Source organism: Poecilia latipinna, unplaced genomic scaffold (genome assembly GCF_001443285.1).
Source record: "Poecilia latipinna isolate Pla-1442-1.1 unplaced genomic scaffold, P_latipinna-1.0 Scaffold287, whole genome shotgun sequence".
NCBI classification, from domain to species: Eukaryota; Metazoa; Chordata; class Actinopteri; order Cyprinodontiformes; family Poeciliidae; genus Poecilia; species Poecilia latipinna.
In genome coordinates this window covers 257494-281978 of record NW_015112903.1, presented here as the reverse complement: position 1 = coordinate 281978, position 24485 = coordinate 257494, and the positions used below count along the sequence as shown (strand labels likewise).

Sequence of the window (24485 nt, the reverse complement as noted above, 5' to 3'; positions counted from 1 at the left end):
TGGTCTTAAGACCAACACCAACTTCGAGTACCACAACACTGCCGGCCGTAGACAAAAATCAGAGAGTGCTTTTATATGCAGCTATTGTACTCAAACCAGGCTTCAGTCCGGTACACAAGTTTAATACAGGGACAGGCCAGAGAACGTCTTGGTGAAGAAATGCTTCTCTCAGGCCATTAGGGATGTCGTTCCTTCTCAGCTTTGTGCCAACACACATCTGTATAACGTGAAAAACAGCAAACCGCCAAACGTCCTTCTTTTATAGAAATAGTCACACCATGTCTGTAAAAAGTTATATCCTATGAAAGGAACAAGGATATGATCATTTTCACTTTATTTTTTTCTTAACAGAACAGCATGTGTTGTGTGTTGGCACAACAAAGGCTGGATTTAAACAAGCTGACAATCCAGTCACGACTGGAACTTTGCCATTATATTATCGTGGAGAGGATTAATATAGAAAAAACGCTTTTTCCAATGAATGTTCTTGCCTACTGTGTATAATTATTGCTGCAGTGTTCCCTCTGCAGATACACAATGAGCACTGTTTCAGAAAAGACACAAAGCGTGGCACACGAGCAGAAGCCGTCTGATTTTGGAACACAACCCATCCTCTCAATACCCGCTGATGGAGGATGCAACGTCCAAATAAAGACAAACTCACAGATAAACGCATCAGACAGGCACCAAGGAAGACAATAATAAGACATGACTGCTGGTCTCACTTACACAGTCCCCATCACTGGCTCCACGAGCAAACAATCTGTCAAGTGACTTTACGGAGGATAAATGTTGCTCCTCCAGACATCTTTCTAAGCTGCATTTTATGGAAAGGTGATGTATTAAAAACATTGACACACATCGTTCAGAGTGATGCATAGCAGAAGAAAGAAAATTATGTTTGTGGTCTTGCAGTCATGACAGATTGTCCGTCAAGTGAACCGCAGGGGCCTGCAAACAGTTGGAGTTTCATCCCAGGTGCAGGATTTTCACTCCACAAATTAAGATATATGCAACAGTACTAGTTGCTTAGCAGCGGTTTGTTTCATTGCTGTCGCAGAATTTTAAATTTGATCAAGAACATTGAGATTTACTCATTTTTATTTGATTTATATCAAATTAAAGATAAATAGGGAGTCTTTGTGAATCCTTTTAAACAAAAATACATGTTATAATTTAAATCTAGTTAATGTCTCATAATTATGTACATTATACTCCAAAAGGTATAAGCAGTTACTGGACAACACAGTGTGTACTCACAGCTCCTGTCAGAACCGTGATAGTGAGACTCCTGCTGCTCTTCAGGACTTTCACAGCCTTAAAAAAATGAGATTTAAAAGAAACACAAAAGTCAGAATTCAAATTTCTTAGTCGCTATATAAAATAATGAAAATAATGACAGATGTTGTCATGAACAAAATCACCTCTCTGTGGTCCAGAGTGGTGAAATCCACTCCATTCACCTCCATGATCTGGTCTCCAGCCTACAGTAGATACAGCAAGCATTGACTGCGTGAGAGGGGTGACACTTTGGAAAAATGAAAATAAAAACCATAACCTATTAGGACGTCCTTACATGCAGAAGATTCGTCTAAATAATTTATTTGTATTCAATAACACAAAGCGAATGCGTGCAGATTTCTTTAAAATAAACCTCTTCACCCTGTTTTCACACGCGTCTCATTATAACAAAAACATGCTATTTTTATTTATTGTGCTGGGATTCCATGAGATAGATTAGCACAAAATAGTGAGAGAAAAAAGAAAAGAGGAAAGGAAAAGAATGACATTCAAAAACATTCTTACAAATAAAAATCAGTACATTATTGCGAGAGAACGCAAAAGGGGAAAAAAAAAGTCTTTCGTGTCCCCTAGGGGGCGCCGTAGAAATTAAAACCTTGTTAGCCAAGAAAATTAAATATTCTTAGAGTAATGGATCATTTAATAACTCACAGATTCTTCCTCTACTTGTTGATTAAATCTATTAAAATTATACTTTGAGAAAAGCAGAGCTTTTTACAGTACACTTTTTACTGTTAATTGTAATAGTATTAAGACAATTCCTATCGATTAGTCTTATTGTTGCAGAATTAAGTTATTTTGAATCAATAATTTAATCAATTATTTAAAAATCCAATTAAGCGATAATATACACACTAAGAGAGAATTAATGATTGCTTAATTTACGCTCCTTTATCGGAGACATCATGGAGTCCTGTTGGAGAAATCACCTCAAGTCCAACTTCAGCAGAGAGGGAGCCTGGCTTGACGTTACTGATGTAGATCCCAGGTTTCTGGGTTGGGCCGCTTGAGATGCTGATGCCCATACCCTTAGTTCCCACAAGACTGAGGAAAACCTTCTTCTCCTTGATCTCCTTCCCACCAATAGATGCCAAGCCGGCCATACTGCTTCTCTTCTCCTGAAGCAGTACAAAACAAAACAACTGAATAAAAAAACAAGAGTTTTTGAGGCGGTTAAAGCCATGAAAAAAAAAAATATGGAGCCTGTTACCCCAGACTCGGACACAAACTGGTCCACAAACTGCCACTTCAAGGGTTCATCAGATGAGCTGGAGCGAACAAAAACACACAAAATAAGCATTTGTTTTTTTTTAGACATGCAGGACAAAGAAAAGAATTAATAAACCTGACCTTTTTACTGGGATCATCCCCACATCTGTATAAAAGACAAATGAATAACAAATCAGACATAGCAAAAGTATTAAATATTCTTTCTGGTACCGACGACACAAAGGTCGACATACGGCGAACTTTGAGTGAGACAATCTTCTTGGTCTTGATGAGGCTGATGACCTCTTCGTGGATGCAGGAGGAGACGGAGTAGCCATTGATTCGCACGATCTCATCGCCCACCTGTAAATCAGTGCAGACCTTAAAACTGACAAATGCATTTCAATGAATCTGCCGAGGTCAGAGACGACGTTTCTGCTAATCCAACATTTACATTCCTGCTTGCTCAACAGACCACGATCTACTGATTTGCACAACCCATTTTAGTTTTACAGTTTGTCTTGGAAGTGACACTTTTCTTCACTAAATAGTTTTTTGCAATAAGCTTCTAACAATACTGTCCAAATATACAGGAACTGACAACAAGAGAACAAATAATGTCTCTTTAGCTAAGAGACATTAAAAGTCCTACAAAAATGTAGGACTCTCTAAAAGTCTTACATTTGAGTTTATTTCTTACAATAAGATGCTTTTACATATGATTAGTATTTAATTGTATGTTACAGTAAGACCCACATCCATCCATTTTCTTTGCACCCTTGTCAGGGTTCCGGGTGAGAGGCGGAGTTCACCCTGGACAGGTTGCCAGTCTGTTGCAGGGCAACACAGACACACACAACCATGCATACACACACTAAAACCTAGGGGCAATTTGGAGAGGCCAATTAACCTGACAGGCATGTTTTTGGACTGTGGGAGGAAACCGGAGTACCTGGAGAAAACCCACGCATGTACAGAACATGCAAACTCCATGCAGAAAGACTGGGAATTGAACCCAGAACCTTCTTGCTGCAAGGCAACAGCTCTACCAACTGAACTGCGCCACTGTGCAGCCCCAGTAAGACCCACATCTTTCAGATAATTCTAGGCTACATAGACACCTATGGTCAGATTGAAATATAATCTGATCTTGTCAGACAAGAGCAGTTAAAGGGATACTCTGCATATTATGGAAACATAAGTTTCCTTTAATACTTTAGTCTATTTTTAGTACAAATCTTTCTCACTATATTTTATATCAGCCTTTTCGTATCTAATAATGCTGCACCATTTATCTACTTTTATCTAAGGATCTATGGATGTTTTAAAAAGATAGCAGGTTGCTAGTTCTGCATGAAGCCCAAGAAATATTCTGTTTGCTTTCTGTGTCAAATTATTTGTCAATTTTAACTTGTTTAGAAAACTAACACAGAGGCTGGACTTAAAAAGAAACATTCAAATTCTGGAGCTGAAATTTCATTTTGTGTCCTAACTTAACCATCTGCCCTATTATTTGAGCTTCACTTTCTTTTAACGAGGCATAATAATGAATACATTAATGTCTTGCGAAAAGCCTGCATGTGTGTTTATTTCTTCCCCTGAAATTGTCTATGGAATGAATGAATCTGAGCAACTCAATGTTCTTTTGAGTGCAGCACACGACTCATGAGCTTAACATTCAACAACACAGCTGGAGAATTTGAGACCGATTGTGTGTTTGTAATCTTGCAGGGCAGAAAAGAGCCAGTCTGCTCCAAAGACACCATTATGAACCGTTCCGTCCGTTATATCAACACCGAGCAAACAGAGATAGAAACGGCATCTGATCCGTTTTAAAACACAAATCTGAAGGGATTTTCATGAATACTTTCTGGAACAGAGCCGTCTTGGGAGTAAAAGGGATCTACTCCACCTAGTGGATCCATTGAACACAGTTCTGATTAAATAATCACTCAAACTGTGTGTTGCGTGGTCAGCTCAGGTTCCACATACTACATAACAAAATACAAAATTAGTCATTTTATTAGGAATGGTTTGAAACAAATGCAAAACTACCATGACCAAGAATGGAGACAGGTGCAGAGGTTTTTCTGTCTCCAAGAAAATGATCATAAATGTATTGGCAGGGCCACTGAGGAATGGCTTAAACTAATATTTTTCAAACCTTCTATCATGAGAGCCAAAATCGTCAAGTTTAAAGAACTTACTACCTTTTCTCTTTTAATTAATTGCAAACTGCTTGTGACATTTCTTATTATATTTATCTGATCAAATAATAAATTAAACAAAATTGCGTTTTGTTTCTGGAAAGGATTTCTATAAATCATCATAGATCTAAAAAAAATAAATAGGTTAAGGCGTACAGTTTTCTGATTTTTTTTGGGGGTGGATTGTTTAAAGTAAGGATGCATCAATATGGAAAATATTAGTTAATACACGTGAAAACAGGTGTTCACAGATGTGCTCCATCTCTTCTAACCAATCTGTAGCTCATTTGCTAAGAAGAATGGGATCATAAATTACCTTAGATGTGAAAACCTCGGAAAGTCATACTTCATAAAACTTGCATATAGTTGTAGCAAAAGGTGGTTTAAGTAAGAATAGACTTAGTGGTACTTGAAAACCATATAAACCATCTACTTGAAAATTATGTGCTACTTTGTGTCACATAACTCTGATCAAATTCATTAAGGTTTTGGTTTAACTTAGCATAGCATAACAAGTTAAAGATCTAAGAACTTTTGCAACACACTAGAATAGGGTAAGATGTGTATTTTCCTTGATTTTAATATGTGCAATTTTTTTCTCCTAAAGTGTGCGACAAATAGAAAACTGAAAGAAAGAAAAAAAAAATCCATATCTTTATTTAATATCTACATACCTGAAGGCCAACATTGTAAGCTTGTCCATCTTTGACAATCTGTGAAATGTAGAGTCCACAGCCAAACTCTAGTCCTCCTCGAACGCTGAGACCCAGTCCGTCGCGCTGCGTTCGATCCAAACGCACCTCTTTCAGCTTCCTGAAGTTTAATCAGGTTTATCGCTAAGACGCATAACAGCTGAGACCGTCTCCACGGCGAAACAGCTAAAATGCCACGCTGCACTCACCGTGACCTCTTGGGTGTGAACTGGTCGTACTCGACTTGGTGTTTGAGTGGGATCAGAGGCCGGATCGCATCGAACAGCGGAAGCCGTTTTGGTTCGTTGATGACCAGTTTCAGGTCTCCCACCAGCACCGGCAAATCCATAGACCTGAAAGAGAGAGAGAGAATGGGTTACACCAGTCTGTGGTGGATTACTTTTGCCTTACAGTGAAAAAAAAAAAAACTAACGTATAAAATGTTGAGTGAATACAAAACATGGTGAGGATTTAAATTTAACTTCAATGAACTGAAGGAAAATTGTGTGTTTTTTGATAGTAAAGTCATGCAATAAGCAAATATTGTGGGATGCAGTTTTTGCCATGACTGCATAACAATAAATGTTTAACTTTTAAAAGTCTAAAAAAGAAATCTAAAAAAAATGGAATGAAGCAGCTCAACCTACCCGAATGCCCCAAAAATCATTACATGATTATAAAATTAGATCTTTTTTAAGGCACACAATCATTTCAACCAGTCAGTAGAAGTAGATCATAGAATTTGAATTCTAATTTATTAATTCACAAGCTTCTACGCAGTAACCAGATTTTTTTTATTGCAAATAAAACAATAATACAGATAACAATAATTAGTTAAGCAAAGGATCAAGAATAAATATAGTATTGTATGTCAATGGAGAAGATAATCCAGTCTTCTCTCTGCTGCAATTCAGGTGGAGACAAAAGAGAAAAGAAACTACACATGGTCTGCTTGTTTAATTATGCATATGTGTCATTTCAGCCCCATTTGAAGGATGAGAATAAAAAAAGAGCTTTTGTGGATAACTAGCCAAGCTTGTCGGAGGACAATGGAAACGGATCAGAGGCTCATCCAAAGAGGCCACAGGACTCTGCTTCTGTACAAAGATTAATTGAAACCTAGAAGACTTTTAGCCTACTGGCCTCATAAGGTGCACCCAGTTACTCTGATCTCAGGGAGCAACAAGCTTTAGAAAAGACACAAGACAACTCAGATTAAATGAGAAAACATATCACAAAAAATAATAAGACAAAACTAAAAGTAAAACTGATTTTCAGCATATCAATAATAAGGGCTTTACTTCAAGACTGTTTTTTAATTTAAAGTAGCTCTCCCCCCAAATGACCAGATTTAATAAATACTCTACAGGAGTTTACTCATACAGAGATATTTGGTTTTAAACAGCAACTAACACTTTGACCACCTGAGAAACGACAGATGGTACTCACTGGTGATACATGCGGAGGACATCATAAAGGTAATCCTTCTCTGCCTCATTTTCAATCAGCAGTTCCACCTGCAACAGAACAGAAACATCTGGCACCATCCTTCATCTGTCAGCTCACGGACACACGCGCGCACACACACACACACACACACACACACACACACACACACACTGCACACTGTCCCACCCACGGTCCCACCAATGCTACGAGGAGCCAAAGCCATCTACTAACCTGATGACGGCTCAGGTGCAGCAGGATGGTTTTCAGGAAACGCTTCGGCCAATCACTGATGCACATTTCACCCTGATATCCCTAAACTGCTTTTTGCTAAATCACACACTAATTTCAGAACCTGATTTCATTTAAGCAGAGGAAGCCAGGGTGAAGCTAAACTGTGGGATGATCTGAATCTATGACCGCTGCCGTTCTCTATCAAAGCACTGAGAGATAATAGCTAGAGAGGCAGCAGGAGGAAGGTCAGCAGTGTCACCTTACATCTCACAGACATGACACCCAACATTCACACACAAACTTATCTTAAACTCCAACAAGATCAAAGGGAACTTCTTTCAGCAATTTGGCGAAAAAAACTGAACCTAACACAGTCATGAAATATTTACATACACTACATTAAAAGATACACTTTTTCATGATGACGTCTATTCCAATAAAAGACATAAGTCTCCTTCTGACCTTGGACAAAGTATAAAAACAATGCTTCTACCTAATTCTGACATTAACCAAAGAAAAATTATGTTTTCCAATCCGACATGACATTAAATAGGGAAGGCTTAATTTTATTTAATGTCAGAAATTGAGAAGAAAAGAAATGCACTAAGTAATTTTATCTAGTCTGTGTAAACATAGTTTCAGCTAATCCTGTAAATGAGCTTTACGTTTTGAATTTATTTACTGAAATAGATTGATGTGAGTGATATTCCAATTTATTGACATGCACAAGTATTTTTGATGGTAATCTTTTATGACGACAGGTCATCTAAATGAAATGGGTGTGTTCAAAACACGCCTGACTTTATCACCATTGTAAATGTCTGTTGCTTAGTGCTGCAGGAAACGGTTAGCCCTGCCTGGAATTGAACCACAGACTTTGGAATCATAAAATAACAACGTTGGAGCTCCCTGTGTGTCAGGCATTTATATTGAAGGGCAACGTATGCTTAGGAGTAGATTATACAGTATTCTCACATAAGAAGTGTTATAATGATTAACATTTTTACATAAACTTTGATCAAATCAACAGCTCAGGTGGGTTCCAAGGCACAGAAAAGAACAGTCCAAAATTATTTTGAGGGAATCAGGGCAGATATGACCGTGTCTGGAAAAACAACAAAAGACTGACTGTGGAGAGCCTCTAATTAAACCCATAAATTATCTCATTATTTCTGCTTGGACGCTCATATGTGGCACATTATCTAATGCTATGTTGCCCTTTGTAGAGACAATATGGGCCCCGCTTGGCAGCACAGATGGCTTTGTGGTGATCCCTGCATGCTCCAAGGATAAAAATGCCCCAACCATATCAGGTTTCCTTTCTCAATTATCCTATGCTCTTTGATAGTTTTAAAGGCCCATCTAAATAATATGACATGTCAACAGCAAGAAAAATCAAAGATTAAAATGTGTTTAACCTAAATGCTGGCAAAACACATAAAAAAAATGGCTAAAAGTGGAAAAGGAGGTGAAATTTAATTTTATTCATTATAATCAAAATATGACAATTTAACTGAATTAATTGTAGGTCTATAATAATTTAATGTTTACTTTGCTCAATTGAAGCATTTTAAACAGTACATTCCCTCTTCAGATTTAAAGTCCACCCTAGTTTTAAAATTGTTTAACCTTTAAGTACATCATACTGTTTGTACGATAAAATTTTGACGGGAATTTCTGTCGACATAAATAATCTTTTATTATGAAGGAATTTTAAATACTCCAAAATAACCCACTTTAAGATTCATCCCAAACTACCTCTCATGATAGAAATTGTTGTTGGTTTGTAGTCTTTAAATATATAGATCAAGATAAACAACAGATAAAACAAATTGTCCTGAATCAACTTTGGTTTCTTATTAGTGCTAATTCAAACCAGCTACATTTTAAGATAATTCCTGACTGATTCAGCTCTTTCAGAAATAGGCCTCTGTGTGCGCAACATCCTCTCCGGCGGAGACACCTGACACACCGCAATAAACAACCAGGTAACACAATAACATTTTACTAAGATATTATTGGAATATATGAAAACAAGTTTATTATCTTACCTTGTGTCTAAATTCTCGAGCAACTTTCCGCTCCATCGCTGGGAGAAAAACAAAACAGTCCGACCAGAGAAGCGCTGGTGTCGCTGAAGTTTTACAGGACCAAAGTCAGTGTGGTCAAGTTAAGCCTAACAGGCGTTTCCGGTTCATATTTTTTTTCGCGAAGAACTGTTTTATGTGACTTTTATGTGGTTACTATATAATTATAAATTATATTTAAAATATAATATTTCCTAAATGATTTTTCTATGTGCTTTAATTTATACTAACCTGACAAAATGTCACTTTTATTTTGAAATTTTATGCCGTCACCGCTTTTTATTCGCAAACTTGACTAGTTCGTGGATAGCTGCTGCTGTACTTTTCCAAACGTTCTTAATTTTATTCCAAAAACCACCTTTAAATCACATATGTCACATTAATTAAATTAAAACGGAATCAATTCTGATGGTAATGGTTGCACTAAATAACATTAGAAAATTGCACAGCCCAGCAGATAGGTGGCGCACCCAACTTCCTCTGCACAGTTAAATCACAAAGAAGCGGAAACACTGGATTTAAAAAAGAAATGCACCGTTGCTCTGAGCAACAACAAAGCTCAGATTCTGGAACCGACGTCTTTACTTGTATGTAACAGTTCATTTTATACCGCTTTAAAAGTACTTTGACAGTCAATGAAACAACTATTCTATTGTGCATTAATGTGGTGGCTTATTTTTAGTCCAAAAAAGAGACTGACGATGCCACTGTATTTATGTTTCGTTAATACGATCACTCATGTTTCTCCAGTTTCCCTCCTATAAAGAACTATTTCTGTGGGTTTATGTGAATCTTGCTTTAGTTCGGTTGCTGAAAGGAAGTTCAAAATGTCACAAAGGTGTCTTGGATTTCTTTTTCTCCCTCCCATTACTAGTATTTTTAATTATGCATGAACAAAACTGTCTAATAATTCCTATAATTCAATAATATTGACAGACTACAACAACTTCCTTTGCACTAGGTTGCATTTATTCATGATGCTGATACACTGTCATGTTGCTGCATCATTTCTTCTGTCGTTTTCAGAGATATTTGGAAGAATGGGATCTCCAGCAAAGCATGGGACGCCTCACAGGTTAGAGATGTCTGTGCCAATCTACAAATCTAGACTCTTAAAATGCACTTCCACAGTGCAAAAAATAGTCCTGTAATCACAAGTATTTGTGTTAAATGAGTGCAGGTACATTGCTGAATATGAAGTTGAATAATCTTCAAAATGAGCCATAGATATATTTTTTTCTTCTACAGAGTCAGCATTCATTCCCCCAGTAAAGATTTAGATTCCCCACTTCCTCCCATAGAGGAGCGCCTTGCTTACCTGCGTCCTTCCAGGGAGCTGCTGCAGTTCTACAGACAGAAGATCGCCCAGTATGATGGTGAACACGAAGAGCTGTTGCAAATGCTGGAAAAGTTTAAAAGCATCGCAGAGGACCAGGTGGGTGTTCTTTTTGAGGAGGAGGGGGTTTCAGCTGTTACTGAGTATCTGAGTTCCTAAATCGTTTAAGGAATATTCTGTATCATTGTCCTTCCAGCACAAACTGCAGTATGACATACAGGAGCGTGAAAGAGAAGTTACACAGCTTCAGAACGCTCTGAGTGACATGCAGGTCTACCTTTTCCAGGAGAGAGAGCAGTCTCTCCGACTTTATGCAGAAAATGACAGACTAAAGATCAGGTGGGTGCACTGCGCTGGATAAAAGACAATTATTAGAAATTATTTTCATCTGTGATTTTCCAGGAACATTTTTAGGTGGCCACCAACTCTTGATCTGTGATGTCGCTTAATGTGTGTGATTAATGTGATATGATGAGTATGTATGTATTTATTAAGTTTTAAGATACAGTATGACTTTGGGATGAATATAATATTCTTGTATTTATTGCTGCAGAGAGTTGGAGGACAGGAAAAAGATCCAACACCTTCTTGCTCTTGTTGGTCCCGATGCTGGAGAGATTACATACTTTCACCAAGAGCCTCCTCACAAGGTGGAACTGACTCACTAATTCATAGATCTCTAGTATCTTTTACATTTGTTGTATACAATTTTATAAATGCTTTTAACTATAGTGTTTGCCTAATAGAAGCCTCTCTTTCAATTGACAAATGGTCATTATTGTTTCCTTTTTTATATAAGACAATTTAGATAATTCTAAAATCTTCAAGGCTTTGGCTATGGGGTGATATTTAAAGGGGTTTGAATTATTTTGAAGCTTAGCTAAATGATTTTCTTTTGGTGGTTTTATATTAAGTATGTCATAGTTGATTTGGGTTCAATAAAACTATTTTGTAATTTTGTGTACACATAAAACTCAAATTTAAGAGAATTACACTTAATTTTTAAACGCAGAAAAGAAATTACTTTGAAATGCAGACAAACCTAATGACAACATCACGCTTGCTTTTTCAGGTCGCAATTACTCAGAGGCATCCTGAGTCCATGTTTGATGACAATCTCAGTCTAAGGCCAACTAAACTAAGACCTGCTGCGGCAACAAAAGGTTTGAGAGCATTTAGTTTATTTATGTAAAACAGTCTGAGTCAGTGCGTTGATTTTCTTTGTTTTTCAAAGAAATGAATTCCCTTTTAATTTTAATGTTTGAACAGAGGCTAACAGGAAAACAAAATCAGCTGGTGACGGTGTAGAGAAGTACAAGAACGACAACCAGACATTGTTGTTGCAGGTATTGCTCCACTGCGAAAACGTGTTAATTATGACTCTGATAAGCGCCACTACAAAATGGGAAAAAAATGACATCTATTTCTCTTTTTGGGTTTTTTTCCCATATTAATACGATGTTTCAAGTTATGGCCATTTTTACAGTTTTAGCTTGCGTTTTTCAGGTGGAGGCGCTGCAGGCTCAGATGGAGGAACAGACGCGTCTGGTCAGAGAGCAGGTAGAAGCTCTCCTCGAGGATCGGAGGATCATAACAGAGGAATCTCAGGCACAACGACAAAGAGACCATCAACGCATCACTGCACTGAGTGAAAAGTGTGTCTTTTTAATATCTAAATTTATGGCTCGTACCAAGCTTACTGTAACTTTTAATCTTTTTCCTTTTTTTTTATGCGTCAGGCTCCAGCAGACTCAGAACCTGTTGCATGAAAGCACAAGAGATTTCTTAAAGCAGAAATTTGACGCTCGGGCTAATGAAAAAAGCTGGATTGTAGAAAAAGATCGGCTGCTGAGGGAGCTGGACTCCTGCCACCACCGACTGATGAGGGCAAAGGCCCGGTTCGACGGCGCTGAACTGACAAGATCCTGGCAGCCCAGCAGCAGCAGATCAGTTCTTTTTCTTCCTCAACCCCAACCTGAGCTGTCTGACCAACATAAGGAGGAGAAAAAGGTAATAAAAGCTACTATATTGTTTTTGTTGCACACCCTAATTTAAATTTACTGAACAGCGTCATTAATAAGCAATATGCCTGTTTATCCTGGTGCTGTTTTTTTGTTTGTTTGTTTGTTTGTTTTAATCAGGCTCTACAAGATGATCTAAAACAAGCTCACAAGTTGGCAGAGATGTTCAGAGAGCAGTGTATCACACTGGAGACAGAACTGTCCCAAATCAGAGAGGAAGGAGACGTAGGCAGGGAAATATTTAAGGTTTGCTACTCTGAGAAATTCTGGACTGTCTGCCGTTTTTTATTGTGTGTGTGTGTGTGTGTGTGTGTGTGTGTGTGTGTGTGTGTGTGTGTGTGTGTGTGTGTGTGTGTGTGTGTTTGTTTTTTTTTGTTTTTTTTTATTGACTTTCTTATGAATTATCCTGTTTATATTCAGGAGCGTTCAGACAAGATGGCCAAGCGCCTCCAGCTCATGACTCAGCGCTATGAGGCTTTGGAGAAGAGAAGGGTCATGGAGGTGGAGGGCTTTAAGGCAGATCTAAAACTCCTCAGACAGAAGCTCAAAGATGTAGAGAAACAGCTTCTCAAGGTTAAAAAAAAAATGCCCCGACTGTGTTTTTTGTTGTTGTTGTTTTAATATTTGCATTACAAGCTTTATAAAACCTAAATCATTTTGTTTTCTTCAGGTCACATTAAACATTGGGCCCAACCAGGACCTAGCCATTCTGCATGAAGTACGACAAACAAATTCAAGGACGAAAAAGGTTCAGAATGAGCTTATGGCTTTGAAAGCCAAAATTTATGGACTTGAAAATGAACTGAGAATTAGCTGAAGAACGGTTTCTCGAATGTTTTCCACTTCCACTTTTACAGATTTTTCTGTTGTGTTTTTTAAATTTTTTTATTGACATGCCGACTACATTTTTTTTTAATCATTTGTGCTTTGAATCAATAAAATTCGTTTACATCAATTTTCGTTTGGCTATGTTTATAGACATCATTATCAATCCAATTGTCTTAATATGGCCTTTGTCCTCCCTTTTATCCTCCCTCTTTTCTTCCTCCTTCCCCCACACACTGATGTCCTCAAATACTGCATGATTTTTGTCATGCAGTATTCTATTTTTTATTTATTTATTTTTAAATTAATGTAAAGATTTAAGTTAAGAGTTATGTTGAGCTAAAACAAATATTTCGTTTTTCGCAAAAATCAGTAGGGATCCTTACTTCTACCTTTAAAATGTACTTATTAGAGACATGTACACGTCTAAAAAAATAAATAATATGGAAACTGCTTCTTTAGTTTCATTTCAACAGAAGCGATCCTTTCGGCGACGTGTTTCCGGTGATATAGAACTACGCATGGAACTACGTACGAGTTGGTCTTTTGCGCATGCGCTCCGGTTGTAGTAAGGGTTACTAGAGGTACGGTTTGTCCTGAATGCAGGTATCTATACGATCAGCATGATGGAACTAAGGTGTAAGTGCTGACAGTTGCTGCTGCAGATATTATGAGCTCCTGTCTCAAGTGTCACTTCCTCGAAGTAGCCAGTTAGGTTGTTGTTTACTCGCCGGTGCTTTTCCACTCATGTCCCCGGAGCCATGCAGAGACTGAGGTGTTTTAAAAGTTGCTGGCAGTTGCTCAGGTCAAGCTGCGAGGGAGCAGCGAAACGGGCAACCAGCTCAAGATGTTACAGCCACGTAAGTGACTGCTTTGATTTGATGTTTTATAAATTCCTACGTCAGAACGAATCCACGTGTACACTACCAGACCAGGATCGATGTGTTGTGATCTGTACTTTTTTTTTTTTTTTTACAGTACGTGTGGATGACTCAAAAGTTCAGCTTGTTTATCGATCACAAATATAGGGATTCGGTTTTCATTCAGAGTTATTGAACAACCTCTTGCCCTTCTCGCCTACCAATAGGATCCCAGAATCCTGTGGACTTCTCTGTCATATCGACAGGGTTAAACTTACAGGGTCAAATCTCAGCTTTACAAGTCAGATCAAATGCATATCCAGCTACAATCCAAATTCAAGTTTAATTTCAATAAAATACAATCTGAATATTTAGATCCAAGCACATACAGGCCACATTGGTTGCAATTATAGTACAAAAACAAAGTCAGTTTATAATAAAAGAGGCTGTCCAAAGATTAAAATTTGTTCTTTGAAGTCATATTTACACAATATAGCCACATATACATGTTAAAATTAAAAATGTCCTCATTAACTGAGACTAAATTATCCTAATCTAACTGTTTTAGTTTGCTTGTAATGACCATGATTACTTCTATTTGCTAAATTCAAAAATAATGAGTGAGAAATTTTGTTACCTGCTTTTAAACTCCGGAGTTGACATAAAATGAATTAATACAAAGTAATGCTTTGTAAACTGTGTGACGTTGGGCATTTATCTTTGACAAGCTTCTTACCATAGTTAATGAAAAGCTTGACCCAATTATTGACTGAACTGGTGTAATGAATTGGGTTTATAGGGTGCCTTGCTCACAGACGCCTTTCTAACACTACAAAAAAAATTTTATTATTTTTTTTAATGGGATTGACATCAAGGCTTTGAGATCTCCACATAAGATTTTCTGTCGTTAAAGCCATTTTATTGTTAACTTGGCTGTCCGCTGAGGGACATTATCCTCATGCCCAAGCATCAGCTTTCCTGTTGGTGTCTTGAAAAGTTTCTTCAGCTTTTCCACTGCCATGTCTTCATGATGTCATCCATTTTGTGAATGATGCTGCCAACAGCTGTACTTCACAGTTGGGGTGCTGTTCTCAAGTTGGCAAGCTTTCTCTTTTTCCATCAAATGTAAAAATGATCATTATTGTCAAAAATCATTTTTTGTTTCCTCAGACCACAAGACAAACTTAAGAAAGTTGTCACTGAATGGATTTGCAAACAGTGACACCTTTTTTTTATTATTTATTTGTTACTTTTGGAGTCGTGGCTTCTTTCTCCATGATTGGCTTGACTGTACAGAGTTTAAAATGATTGTGAGCTCTTAATGGAAAACATGCTTCAAAAGCCTTTTTATACATGACTTTTGAGTCTTTGATGTCATGTAGTGTTGCACATTTCGTTGCCCTATAGAAGAGATACAGGCCCACAGCATCATAGATCCTCCACCGTGTCTAACAGTGGGCCTATTTATGATCTTTCACATTGAACCCACCTGGAGGGTTTTATTGCCAAAAACTAGATCTTGATCTCATCCTGTCTACATGTTAACCCCACTCTGGCCCCTCTGCCTCCCCCTGCAGGATCCCAGCTCCTTTGGGCTCCTCTTTGACATAGATGGGGTCCTGGTCCGAGGCAGGACCCCGATCCCAGCAGCCAAGCAGTGCTTCAGAAACTTGGTGGACCGCCATGGGAAGTACAAGGTTCCTGTGGTCTTTGTTACAAACGCAGGGAACTGCATGAGGCAGACTAAAGCTGAGCATCTGTCTCAGCTGCTTGAGGTCGAGGTAAACTGAGCTACATCTAAACCATTAAATTATCTTCTTTTCTATCCTCGGGGGTTTTCATGAGCTTTCTTTTCTCTCCTCTTTCCTCAGGTGTCTCCAGACCAGGTGATGCTGTCCCACAGTCCTTTGCGAATATTTACCCAGTTTCACAAAAAGTGCGTGCTGGTCTCCGGTCAGGGTCCTGTCGAGGAGGTGGCTCACAAGTATCCTATCTTATCTGACGGATCCTCCGCTCATGCTGGCTGTTTGCCTAAGCCAGTCTGTGCATGATCTGTTGATTTAGTGTGTTTTGGTGCAAGCTCCACTTTGCTATCAGCATTTAATCTTTGTACCCATGGCAGCAGCGAAGCCTTTCCACAGATTTCTTCCTTTTGTTTAAATGCTTGGTTAACTTTAGTCCAAAGTGAGGTGATTTAGAAACAGGCACTGGGGGTCATGCAAGGTTTTCAGATTCTTTTCAGAAATCACAGCAGAGAGCAAAAAGGATTATGGTGAAAGCATAATTTTACTCTATATATACAAAGAATAAAACAGTTCTCACAAAAGTACACTGGTTGTTGATGCCCTCTGTGTAATTGATGTTTTAGTAATGCTAGTTTACTGAACAGATTAACTTCATCAGTTTTTACCCAGAGTAGAGGCTGCAGTTTGCCTTTTTCCAGTTGAATTCATTAAAATTGTGAGTATCTGTGGCTGGTACAATAAGCCCTACGGCAGTTCTTACAGGACTCTTTCTCTTTAAGACTACAAAGTTACGACCTCCGACCTTTTAATCCAGTCAGGGTCAGTTGGAAGCTGACGGGTTTGGATACCATTGATTAAGCCTTTACCTTCCACAAAATGATGGGTTGGTACCTGCTGGCACACAAAGCAGTAAAGCATTCAAACCTTGATTGATTGATTGATTGATTGATTGATTGATTGATTGATTGATTAGCCTGGCTCTTATCCCGAAAGAAAGTTGCCTTCAACACCTTCAGAAAATGTGTTCTTTGAACTTGCTGATCTGATCTGATTGTGACCTTTAACTCACAAAATCCCAGCCTGGGCTTTGAGGACGTGGTCACCATAGATATGATCAGAGAGGCGTACCCTGTCCTGGATGTTGTGGACCACAACAGAAGGCCCAAAGACTTTGTAAGTGCCACTGATTGTTGTGTCCTGTTTACGCGTCATGAGTTAGACGTCAAACTTAACCGTTTAATTTCTTACAGATTCCACCCAACAAGGACTTGCGGCCAATAGATGGTATGTCTCCCTCAAACAGGCAACTTATACAAACATAGACGAGTTTATTTATCAAAACGTGTGAAAAGTCTTAAAGTTATTTCACATGTTATTGCAGTAGCATGATCTCCATCCATTATCCAACATGCTGGTGGGGTCAAGAGGGGTGCTTGTGCCTCTCTCCAGCTGTCAACAGGCGAGAGCAGTAGCATAAATTTACATATTTATTTCATCCACTGATTAGTTTTGCTTATTCAGTGGGAGAAAATGTTTGTTTTAAGATATTGTTTTTGATAAAAAAAAAAAAACTATAAGCTATAACTATAATCATTGTATTGTACAGACATGTTTTGTCAATAGGACAGCATTTAGTGCTTTCCTATAACAATTTACAAGGTTGGAACATACAAAGAGAGCTCTTTGGCCGTTCCTCTTTGTATAGATAATACAGATTTCTCTCTTATTCACTTTTTTTTCTTCACTGCACAGTTTTTCTGTAGGATTTAGGTCTGGGTACTGAAATGGCTGTAGACGTTGATTTCAGGTCTGGTGAACTATTTCTGTATTTTGGATCACTGCTGTACTGAAAAATCCAGTGATCACCTTTATTAGTTAACTGCCGAAGTCCATCAGGTTTTTAATTAAAATGTTCTGATATTTTAACAAGCTCATGATGCCAATCACATGAATAGGCCCACAGTAACACAGATCTCCCGCCATACTTCAGTAGTGATCTCGGTTGCCTTTCCACATAGCCATAATTTTTTCACTCAGAAACCAAGTGGAGTGTTTCTGAAAAGCTGACATGTTTTATCTGATAAACATTTGTAACCCAACCTGTTTTAAGAAGATTGCAGCTCACAAGTTCACAAATCAGATGGCATGTTTTCACCATTTTCGTTATTAACGTTGTTTTGAAACCCTCAAGTTGCCACTCTTTGCTGCAGTTCTCGCACAGAGATTTTTTTAATAGTGGCAAGATATCTGTAGATCCTCACTCTGGCCAGTGACTAAAATAAATAGTTCTGCTATACTGATACCAAACATCCAAAGTTTCCCAAACTCTGATCAACTTAACAAAGGTAAGTATACATTAAACTGTTTCAGTTACATTTATTTTAAAGTGCCAGATTTATCAATAATTGTGCCACTGGGGATCCTGTTAGACAATAGTTTGTTGTTACAGGAGTAAATGTATAAATTAAAGATCAGTTCTTCTGAAATGTTCAGTGCGCGGTTGTGCTGCTCCAATAACATATTCTTATTTTAAGGCTTTTTACACATCAGGGATGTAAATAATCGTGGTTGGCATCATAAACAGATATTTTATGAAAGTTAACTTCTTTACAGACCATATCTTGCTTTAATGTCTGCAGCCATAATTTTATTCGGTGAGCCAATCAGATGGGAGACCAACCTTCAGCTCATCATTGACGTTCTTCTAACCAACGGAAACCTGGGCAATACGTGGAGCTCGACCCAGTATCCTCACATCCCGGTCCTGGCCTGCAATATGGACCTGCTGTGGATGGCAGAGGCGAAAAATCCAAGGTTTGTCTAGCAAGTCATAGCAAATGCATAAATATTTATTTTTGAAGCATTGAATACTGAGTAGTTCTCATGTGGCAGGTTTGGACATGGCATGTTCCTGGTTTGCTTAGAGAATTTGTACAAGAAGGTCACAGGTTATGATCTGAAGTATGAGGCTCTGATTGGTAAGCCGAGTGTGGTGACCTATAACTACGCCGAGCTGCTGATTAGACAGCAGGCGGCGAAGCTCGGCTGGAACACACCTGTGAAGACGCTTTACGCTATCGGGTGAGTTTATTTAGTCAGGGTTTGACACTAAGAAGAATAAGAATAATCATAATATGATTATTTTTATTTTGACAAGAGTTTTCTTTTGCCCAACAGAGACAATCCCATGGCAGACATATACGGAGCCAACCTCTACAATCGGTACCTTCAGGCCTCTAAGCATACCAAAGCCAAAGTGCAGGCCAAGAGCTGCGGAGGAGGAGTGGATCCCACCGCTCAATCTGTCGACGACCATCATAAAATGACATCGGCGGAAATGGGCGGCGCCACTGTCGCCTACGAGTCAAGGGAGGATCTTCCCGAGGCCTGCAGCTCCATCCTGGTCTGTACAGGAGTGTACAGCAGAGACCAGCAGGAGCTGCCGTCAGACCCGGCGCAAACGGTTACCGAGCAGCACATCTTCCACGGCCACAGGGACTTCCGCTTCGACCCCACCCTCACACAGCCCTCCTTCGTGGTGCAGGACGTGAAAGAGGCAGTGGAGTTGGTGTTCCAGCAGGAAGGCTGGCCTCTAGAGTAGCACCCGGGGATATTCAAATAGCTTATCTTTCTTGAAAAAAACCCAAAAAAAAAACCTTTCTTTGTATTTTGGCTGTTACTGTGCAATTCAGAGTATATGCAACAAGCAGTTATAACCTTAACACTACAATTTACAGTGGCTCTTAAAGTCTACATGTCAGGTTTTATGATATTGAAGAAAAGGGAGCATGATGAAACATTTGAAAACTCTTTCCACCATTAATGTGGCACATATCATGTATGGATTTGTTTGCTTTCGGAAAAACAAAGAAACCTGTTTAAAAAAAGCATAAGTGTGCACAACCTTAAGCTAATCCTTTTGCACTAATTCAGCATTCAGCCTTCTTTAGTAGGAATCACAATACCACATCTTGACTTGATGGTGTTTTCTTTCACTCTTCTCCAGATTCTCAAACGTTCTCCAGATCTCGATATGTAGGAATGCATCCATTTTCCATAGCCCACTTTAGTTGACACCAAAGACCTCTGGTCTCTGGCTAGAGTTTCCCTAAACTTTATTTTGTAATTAAATTTATGGCTCACCAACACGTCTCTGCAGAACCTAAAGAAGTATTGAGGAGATAATTGAGTAGTAGGAGAGTGTTTCTCAACAACTAGAGCTGGAGATCCCTGGCATAGATTCACTGTGTAAAACATTTTACTTTTAACTCTCAAGCAGACATCTCCTTGATATTTGAAATTAATCAGAACTTTATCCGCATTGACTAAAAACCTCAGGTTCATGTAAATAAAAGAATGTCAATAGTGTCTTTTGATAAATTCTGGGGGAAAGTGCAGTGTTTTAATAACCTTTGTACTCTTGATACTTTCTCCAATTATTCATTTTTGTACCACAAAAAGCATTTTATATCGTAAATTGTTTTTTTTGTATGCTCTTCTCCTGACTGCTACTTTTGTAACATGGGGTCCTTTTGAACCTTTGTAAGCCATCTACAGACTATCCCTTTAGCAACAGGATGCAAATGCAGAAATGTCAGAAGAATCTAGTTAGACAACAGAATTTTAATGTTTCATAATAATTGATGGTGGATGTGAATTCATAGAGTAAATACTAAAAATTAAAATGAATAATCACTGAAATGATTCAGTGATTATTTTAAGGGTGTGCACACTTATTCTACCAAGTTTACAGTTTTTTTTAATAATTATTTTCTCATTTGTTTTCTTGTTTTTAAAATGTGCAGGGTAAATCTCGCGTATCCACACAATATTTTGAAATTATTAATCAAAGTCTAACTGTTCACATCGCAAACACTTTGTTTTTTAAAAGAATTGTGTATACTTTGGAGAGGAACTGTCAGTCTAACCTGCCTGATTGTTTTTTGTTTAGTCTAAAAATAGGGTTTTATGCATTAAAATGTATAACATTTACCTGCTTTTAAACCAATTACATTCGCTGTCAGGTTTTTTACAGTACACAATATGTTGAAGAATGTTTGAATCAATTTAAAGCAAAGGCTACATTAGCACAAATGTGGTTTTGACCTTAGGCTTTTAAGGTCAAAAAGCACTTATTGAAATGATTAATTTTATTTTTCTAAATAAATCCCCCTTTTGTTTTCTTATACTGTGATGGTTGATATATTCCATCCCGATTGGTTTTTAAGTCAGGGTTAATGCTCAGGAAATTAAGTTGCCAATATTTAGTTTAGACTTTGAAAAATGCAGTGTTTTGGATTTTATTCTCTTTTTATGCTTTTGTAAAGTTGACAGAATTGCACTGTTGGAGTGTATTAAAAATGAGGTGCTGTTTGACAAGTGAACATGAATGTTTGCTAGGTTAAATGACATGGAGAAAGTTGCACCTGTTCTGTAATGAAGATTTAAAAGTGATGGAAACTTGCAGACTGACACTTTGTAATGTACTGTAAAAGCAATATTTTGTAAAGGAGCAAATAAAAAGATAAAGGAAGCTAAATGTAGAGTGAAAACGGTGTTTACTGTGGTGAGGTTTTAGTACAAAGTCCTCTGGCAAAGGTGTGGCTTGTTGTCAGAAGCCCCCGGAAGAATGTTACAAACCTGTTAAAGATCCCAATAAGATTCATAAATACTATGGCAAGAAAATGTATAAAATCTTTGTCTCGCAACCTAAACCAAACATACAAACATTGTCTTTACAAAGAAGGTTCTTTCCTGGTCGAACAACCAATCCATTAGGCCATCTTCAAATTTGTATCAAATGCTAAACCTGACTCAGGTTGTTTGGCACCCGCACTTTTTATCGTCAGAAACGGAGGCTTGAATCGGGTGAGAGCAACCACTCAGCATGAACTGGGGAGAGCAAAGAGAGTTCTGATCTGTGATGGCCATGCCGTTGCGTGCCAGCAGCTCCCGAGCCATGAGGGTGAAGGCCGCCTCTATGTTCTGGGCCTCCTTAGCCGACGTCTCCAGAGCAGCCAGCAGGCTGTTCTTTTCAGCCAGAGTGCATGCGTCCTCAAACAGCACCTGTCTCTGAGCATGGAGGTCTGACTTGTTACCTGCAGAGCAGAGGATGTCAGCGTCTGGATTTTCATTATTCTCTCCATCAGTAAAATACACTTTTTATACGAGGAGAAGCATCAACTCAATATGTGGTGAAATTAAGAAAGATAATGTTCAGTTTTGTTGCTTAAGAGACTCTTCACATTTTGTCACATGACATCCTCAAACTTCAATGTATTTTATAGGATAGAAAAACACAGATCATTGTGTCATTTAGATAAAGGATCTTAAAGCAACTCGTTAGGACCATAGTAACTCTGGAGGAGCAGTAAACATCCACAGATCAGGTGGAAGAATCTGCCAAAAATTCTTAGTCATGAACTTCAAAAATTTGGCCTTTATCAATTTGCTAAAATTAGATCTTTGGCATGGTTAAACAAAAAATAAATACTGTGCTTTTTAAAGTAAAGCCATGTAAGAGTACAGAGCAATTATGTAGAAGAATAAGAAGAAGAAGAAGAAGAAGAAAAAACCTGGTCAAATGAAACAAAAACATAACATTGTATCCTACAAGCAAAAATATGATGTGCTCTGAAGAACTAACACTGCACATCACCCTGAACATACAGTTTCCAATGTGAAACACGGTGGTGGCAGCATCATGTGTGTTAGAGGTTTGATTTTGCATGGAGGTTCACCATCTAAACATACAGTTGGGGCTACAGCAGACTGAGTTAGATGGAAGAAGTAGTTAGCTAAAAGAATATCCCAGCCAATGTATGTTCAGAGAGAGAATTAGTATGAGATATTTTGTATATAGAAGATTTCAGCTGTACTTGTAGTTAATCGTGGTTTGGGGGTTTAAAAACAAATGCAAGACAAACTTTCCAGCACCATATAAGGAAAATTGAACTCCAAGTATTTATTAAAAAAAAAAGCCAATAAAATGCATTGAGATTTGTGGTTGTAACATGAGATAACTACTCCACTATGAAAATACTTACCAACAAGTATCACTACCACGCTGGCTGCTCCGTACTGCTCCACCTCCCTGATCCAGTGGGGAACAGATTCAAACGTGCTGCGGCGGCTGATGTCGTAGGCCACCATGGCTCCATGTGCGCTGCGGTAGTAGCTCTGTGTTATGGTGCGGAAACGTTCCTGTCCAGCGGTGTCCCACACCTGCATCTGAAGGACGACACAGCACCAAAAATATGGGTTAACTAGTTTATCGGCGTGGGCTTGGTATCAAAATACATTGTATTTAACTGAAGCAAATAGCCTTATGTTTGTTATGTTGTTAATAATGTTCTAAAACAACTTGGCTTTAACAAACCAACACACCCAGAGAGCAAACACAAAGGTAACAACAATAAGTGAAATGACACAAGCATAGCATTATTTTTATTTGAATATAGTTGATGGTGACTTCAGGAACAGTGACCAATAGTTTCATAAATATGGATAAATTTGACATGACAGCCATTAAGGACATTTCCTACACAAGGAAATAAGTCAATATACTCAGCCCTTACCTGGTAGTGCTCATTCTAGAAAACATTTATGTAAATGAAGAGAACTACAAAGTACCCACCTTCACCTTTTTTCCATCAATGTCCAGTGTTCGAACGGTGAAGTCAACCCCAATGGTGTTCTGCTGCTTCTCAATGAATATACCCGACTTGAACCTCTGCACCATGCAGGTCTTTCCAACATCTGAGTCCCCGACCAGGATGATTTTAAAAAGAAAGTCAAAGGAGTCTTCAACTTCTGACTCGACAGACTGCATGGTGACAAAAACAAAGAGCCTGAAATGCAGTATCCCAAGACCTTTGTGCTTCTTTGCAACAGAACTGGTTTCCTGTAAGTTGTGTCAATACAGGAGAGAGTATTTACATAAAGCTCAATCACATCTTTGTGAGGAAATATAAGATTCACGAGACAGGCAACATATCGAGCAATGGAGTCCAGGGCAAAAATGTCCCATTCAGGTTAGAAAATGTGTGGATAAAAAAAAAAAGTCAAATCCAATCCAGCAGCTTGTTTCTTCTGTCATTCTAACCCAATCTAAACCATAGAGGTAACACACCTCAAAAAAACAAAGGCATTAAAACTCATTTTGCTTTCTTGTAAAGAAACAAAGCCTAAAATACAAAATCGTTTTCTTCATGATGACTTCGTCAACACTACACTATCAGCTCCTCTGCTGAAGTCTGTACTCTTGCCCTTTAGACTGTCTTTTGTCGTCCTATTCTAGTTTCTGTCACTCTGAGAACCTAAAGGACACGCCTCCTACCTGTCTTGGCAAATGTGACCTCCAGCTTCCAGCCCACTTGCACCACTGCATCTTGGGATATTAGTTTTCTGCTCAAGGTCTAAAAAGAGGTCACTGTACCTGGAAGAGGCAGATACAGTTGTGGTCAAAAGTGTACATACACTTGTAAAAAATCATAATGTTATGGCTGTCTTGAGTTTCCAA

General features: G+C 38.4%; 4 protein-coding genes across 7 annotated transcripts in view; 2 read left to right on the top strand and 2 right to left on the bottom strand.

Moving 5' to 3' along the window:
• Positions 1–9297, bottom strand: part of ush1c (Usher syndrome 1C) — a 30297-nt gene extending 21000 nt beyond the window's left edge. The window contains exons 1-10 of one of the 2 annotated variants that reach the window (XM_015034084.1): positions 9142–9297; positions 6860–6927; positions 5620–5763; positions 5393–5531; positions 2766–2874; positions 2653–2677; positions 2513–2570; positions 2232–2420; positions 1425–1484; positions 1261–1317 (exon numbers count right to left, since the gene is read on the bottom strand). In XM_015034084.1, coding sequence (XP_014889570.1) covers positions 1261–1317; positions 1425–1484; positions 2232–2420; positions 2513–2570; positions 2653–2677; positions 2766–2874; positions 5393–5531; positions 5620–5763; positions 6860–6927; positions 9142–9177 — 885 coding nt within the window. In that variant the 5' untranslated portion in view covers positions 9178–9297. The remainder of the gene's footprint in view (positions 1–1260; positions 1318–1424; positions 1485–2231; positions 2421–2512; positions 2571–2652; positions 2678–2765; positions 2875–5392; positions 5532–5619; positions 5764–6859; positions 6928–9141) is intronic. The other variant, XM_015034080.1, reaches the window with a different exon arrangement.
• On the top strand, positions 8987–13489 carry ccdc77 (coiled-coil domain containing 77). Of its 3 annotated transcripts, none has more exons than XM_015034086.1 (12): positions 8987–9078; positions 10204–10252; positions 10426–10612; positions 10710–10852; positions 11067–11163; positions 11586–11676; positions 11783–11859; positions 12020–12168; positions 12253–12523; positions 12655–12780; positions 12955–13107; positions 13205–13489. In XM_015034086.1, the coding sequence occupies exons 2-12, from the start codon at positions 10218–10220 to the stop codon at positions 13349–13351; spliced, it is 1476 nt and encodes a 491-aa protein (XP_014889572.1). In that variant the 5' UTR covers positions 8987–9078; positions 10204–10217; the 3' UTR covers positions 13352–13489. The 3 variants fall into 3 exon arrangements, with proteins under 3 accessions (XP_014889572.1, XP_014889571.1, XP_014889573.1); XM_015034085.1 differs by lacking the exon at positions 8987–9078 and adding an exon at positions 9658–9764; XM_015034087.1 differs by lacking the exon at positions 8987–9078 and adding an exon at positions 9663–9764 and having other exon boundaries at positions 10197–10252.
• A 410-nt stretch (positions 13490–13899) lies between these two features.
• On the top strand, positions 13900–21497 carry hdhd5 (haloacid dehalogenase like hydrolase domain containing 5). Its single transcript, XM_015034088.1, has 8 exons — positions 13900–14219; positions 15797–16000; positions 16091–16203; positions 17044–17137; positions 17215–17248; positions 18604–18778; positions 18857–19045; positions 19142–21497. The coding sequence occupies exons 1-8, from the start codon at positions 14121–14123 to the stop codon at positions 19563–19565; spliced, it is 1332 nt and encodes a 443-aa protein (XP_014889574.1). The 5' UTR covers positions 13900–14120; the 3' UTR covers positions 19566–21497.
• rab19 (RAB19, member RAS oncogene family) overlaps positions 19610–24485 on the bottom strand; it is an 11196-nt gene continuing 6320 nt past the window's right edge. The window contains exons 2-5 of the mRNA XM_015034091.1: positions 24303–24401; positions 23601–23789; positions 23011–23194; positions 19610–22062 (exon numbers count right to left, since the gene is read on the bottom strand). Of these exons, the coding sequence (XP_014889577.1) occupies positions 21779–22062; positions 23011–23194; positions 23601–23789; positions 24303–24353 (708 nt within the window). The 5' untranslated portion in view covers positions 24354–24401 and the 3' untranslated portion in view covers positions 19610–21778. The remainder of the gene's footprint in view (positions 22063–23010; positions 23195–23600; positions 23790–24302; positions 24402–24485) is intronic.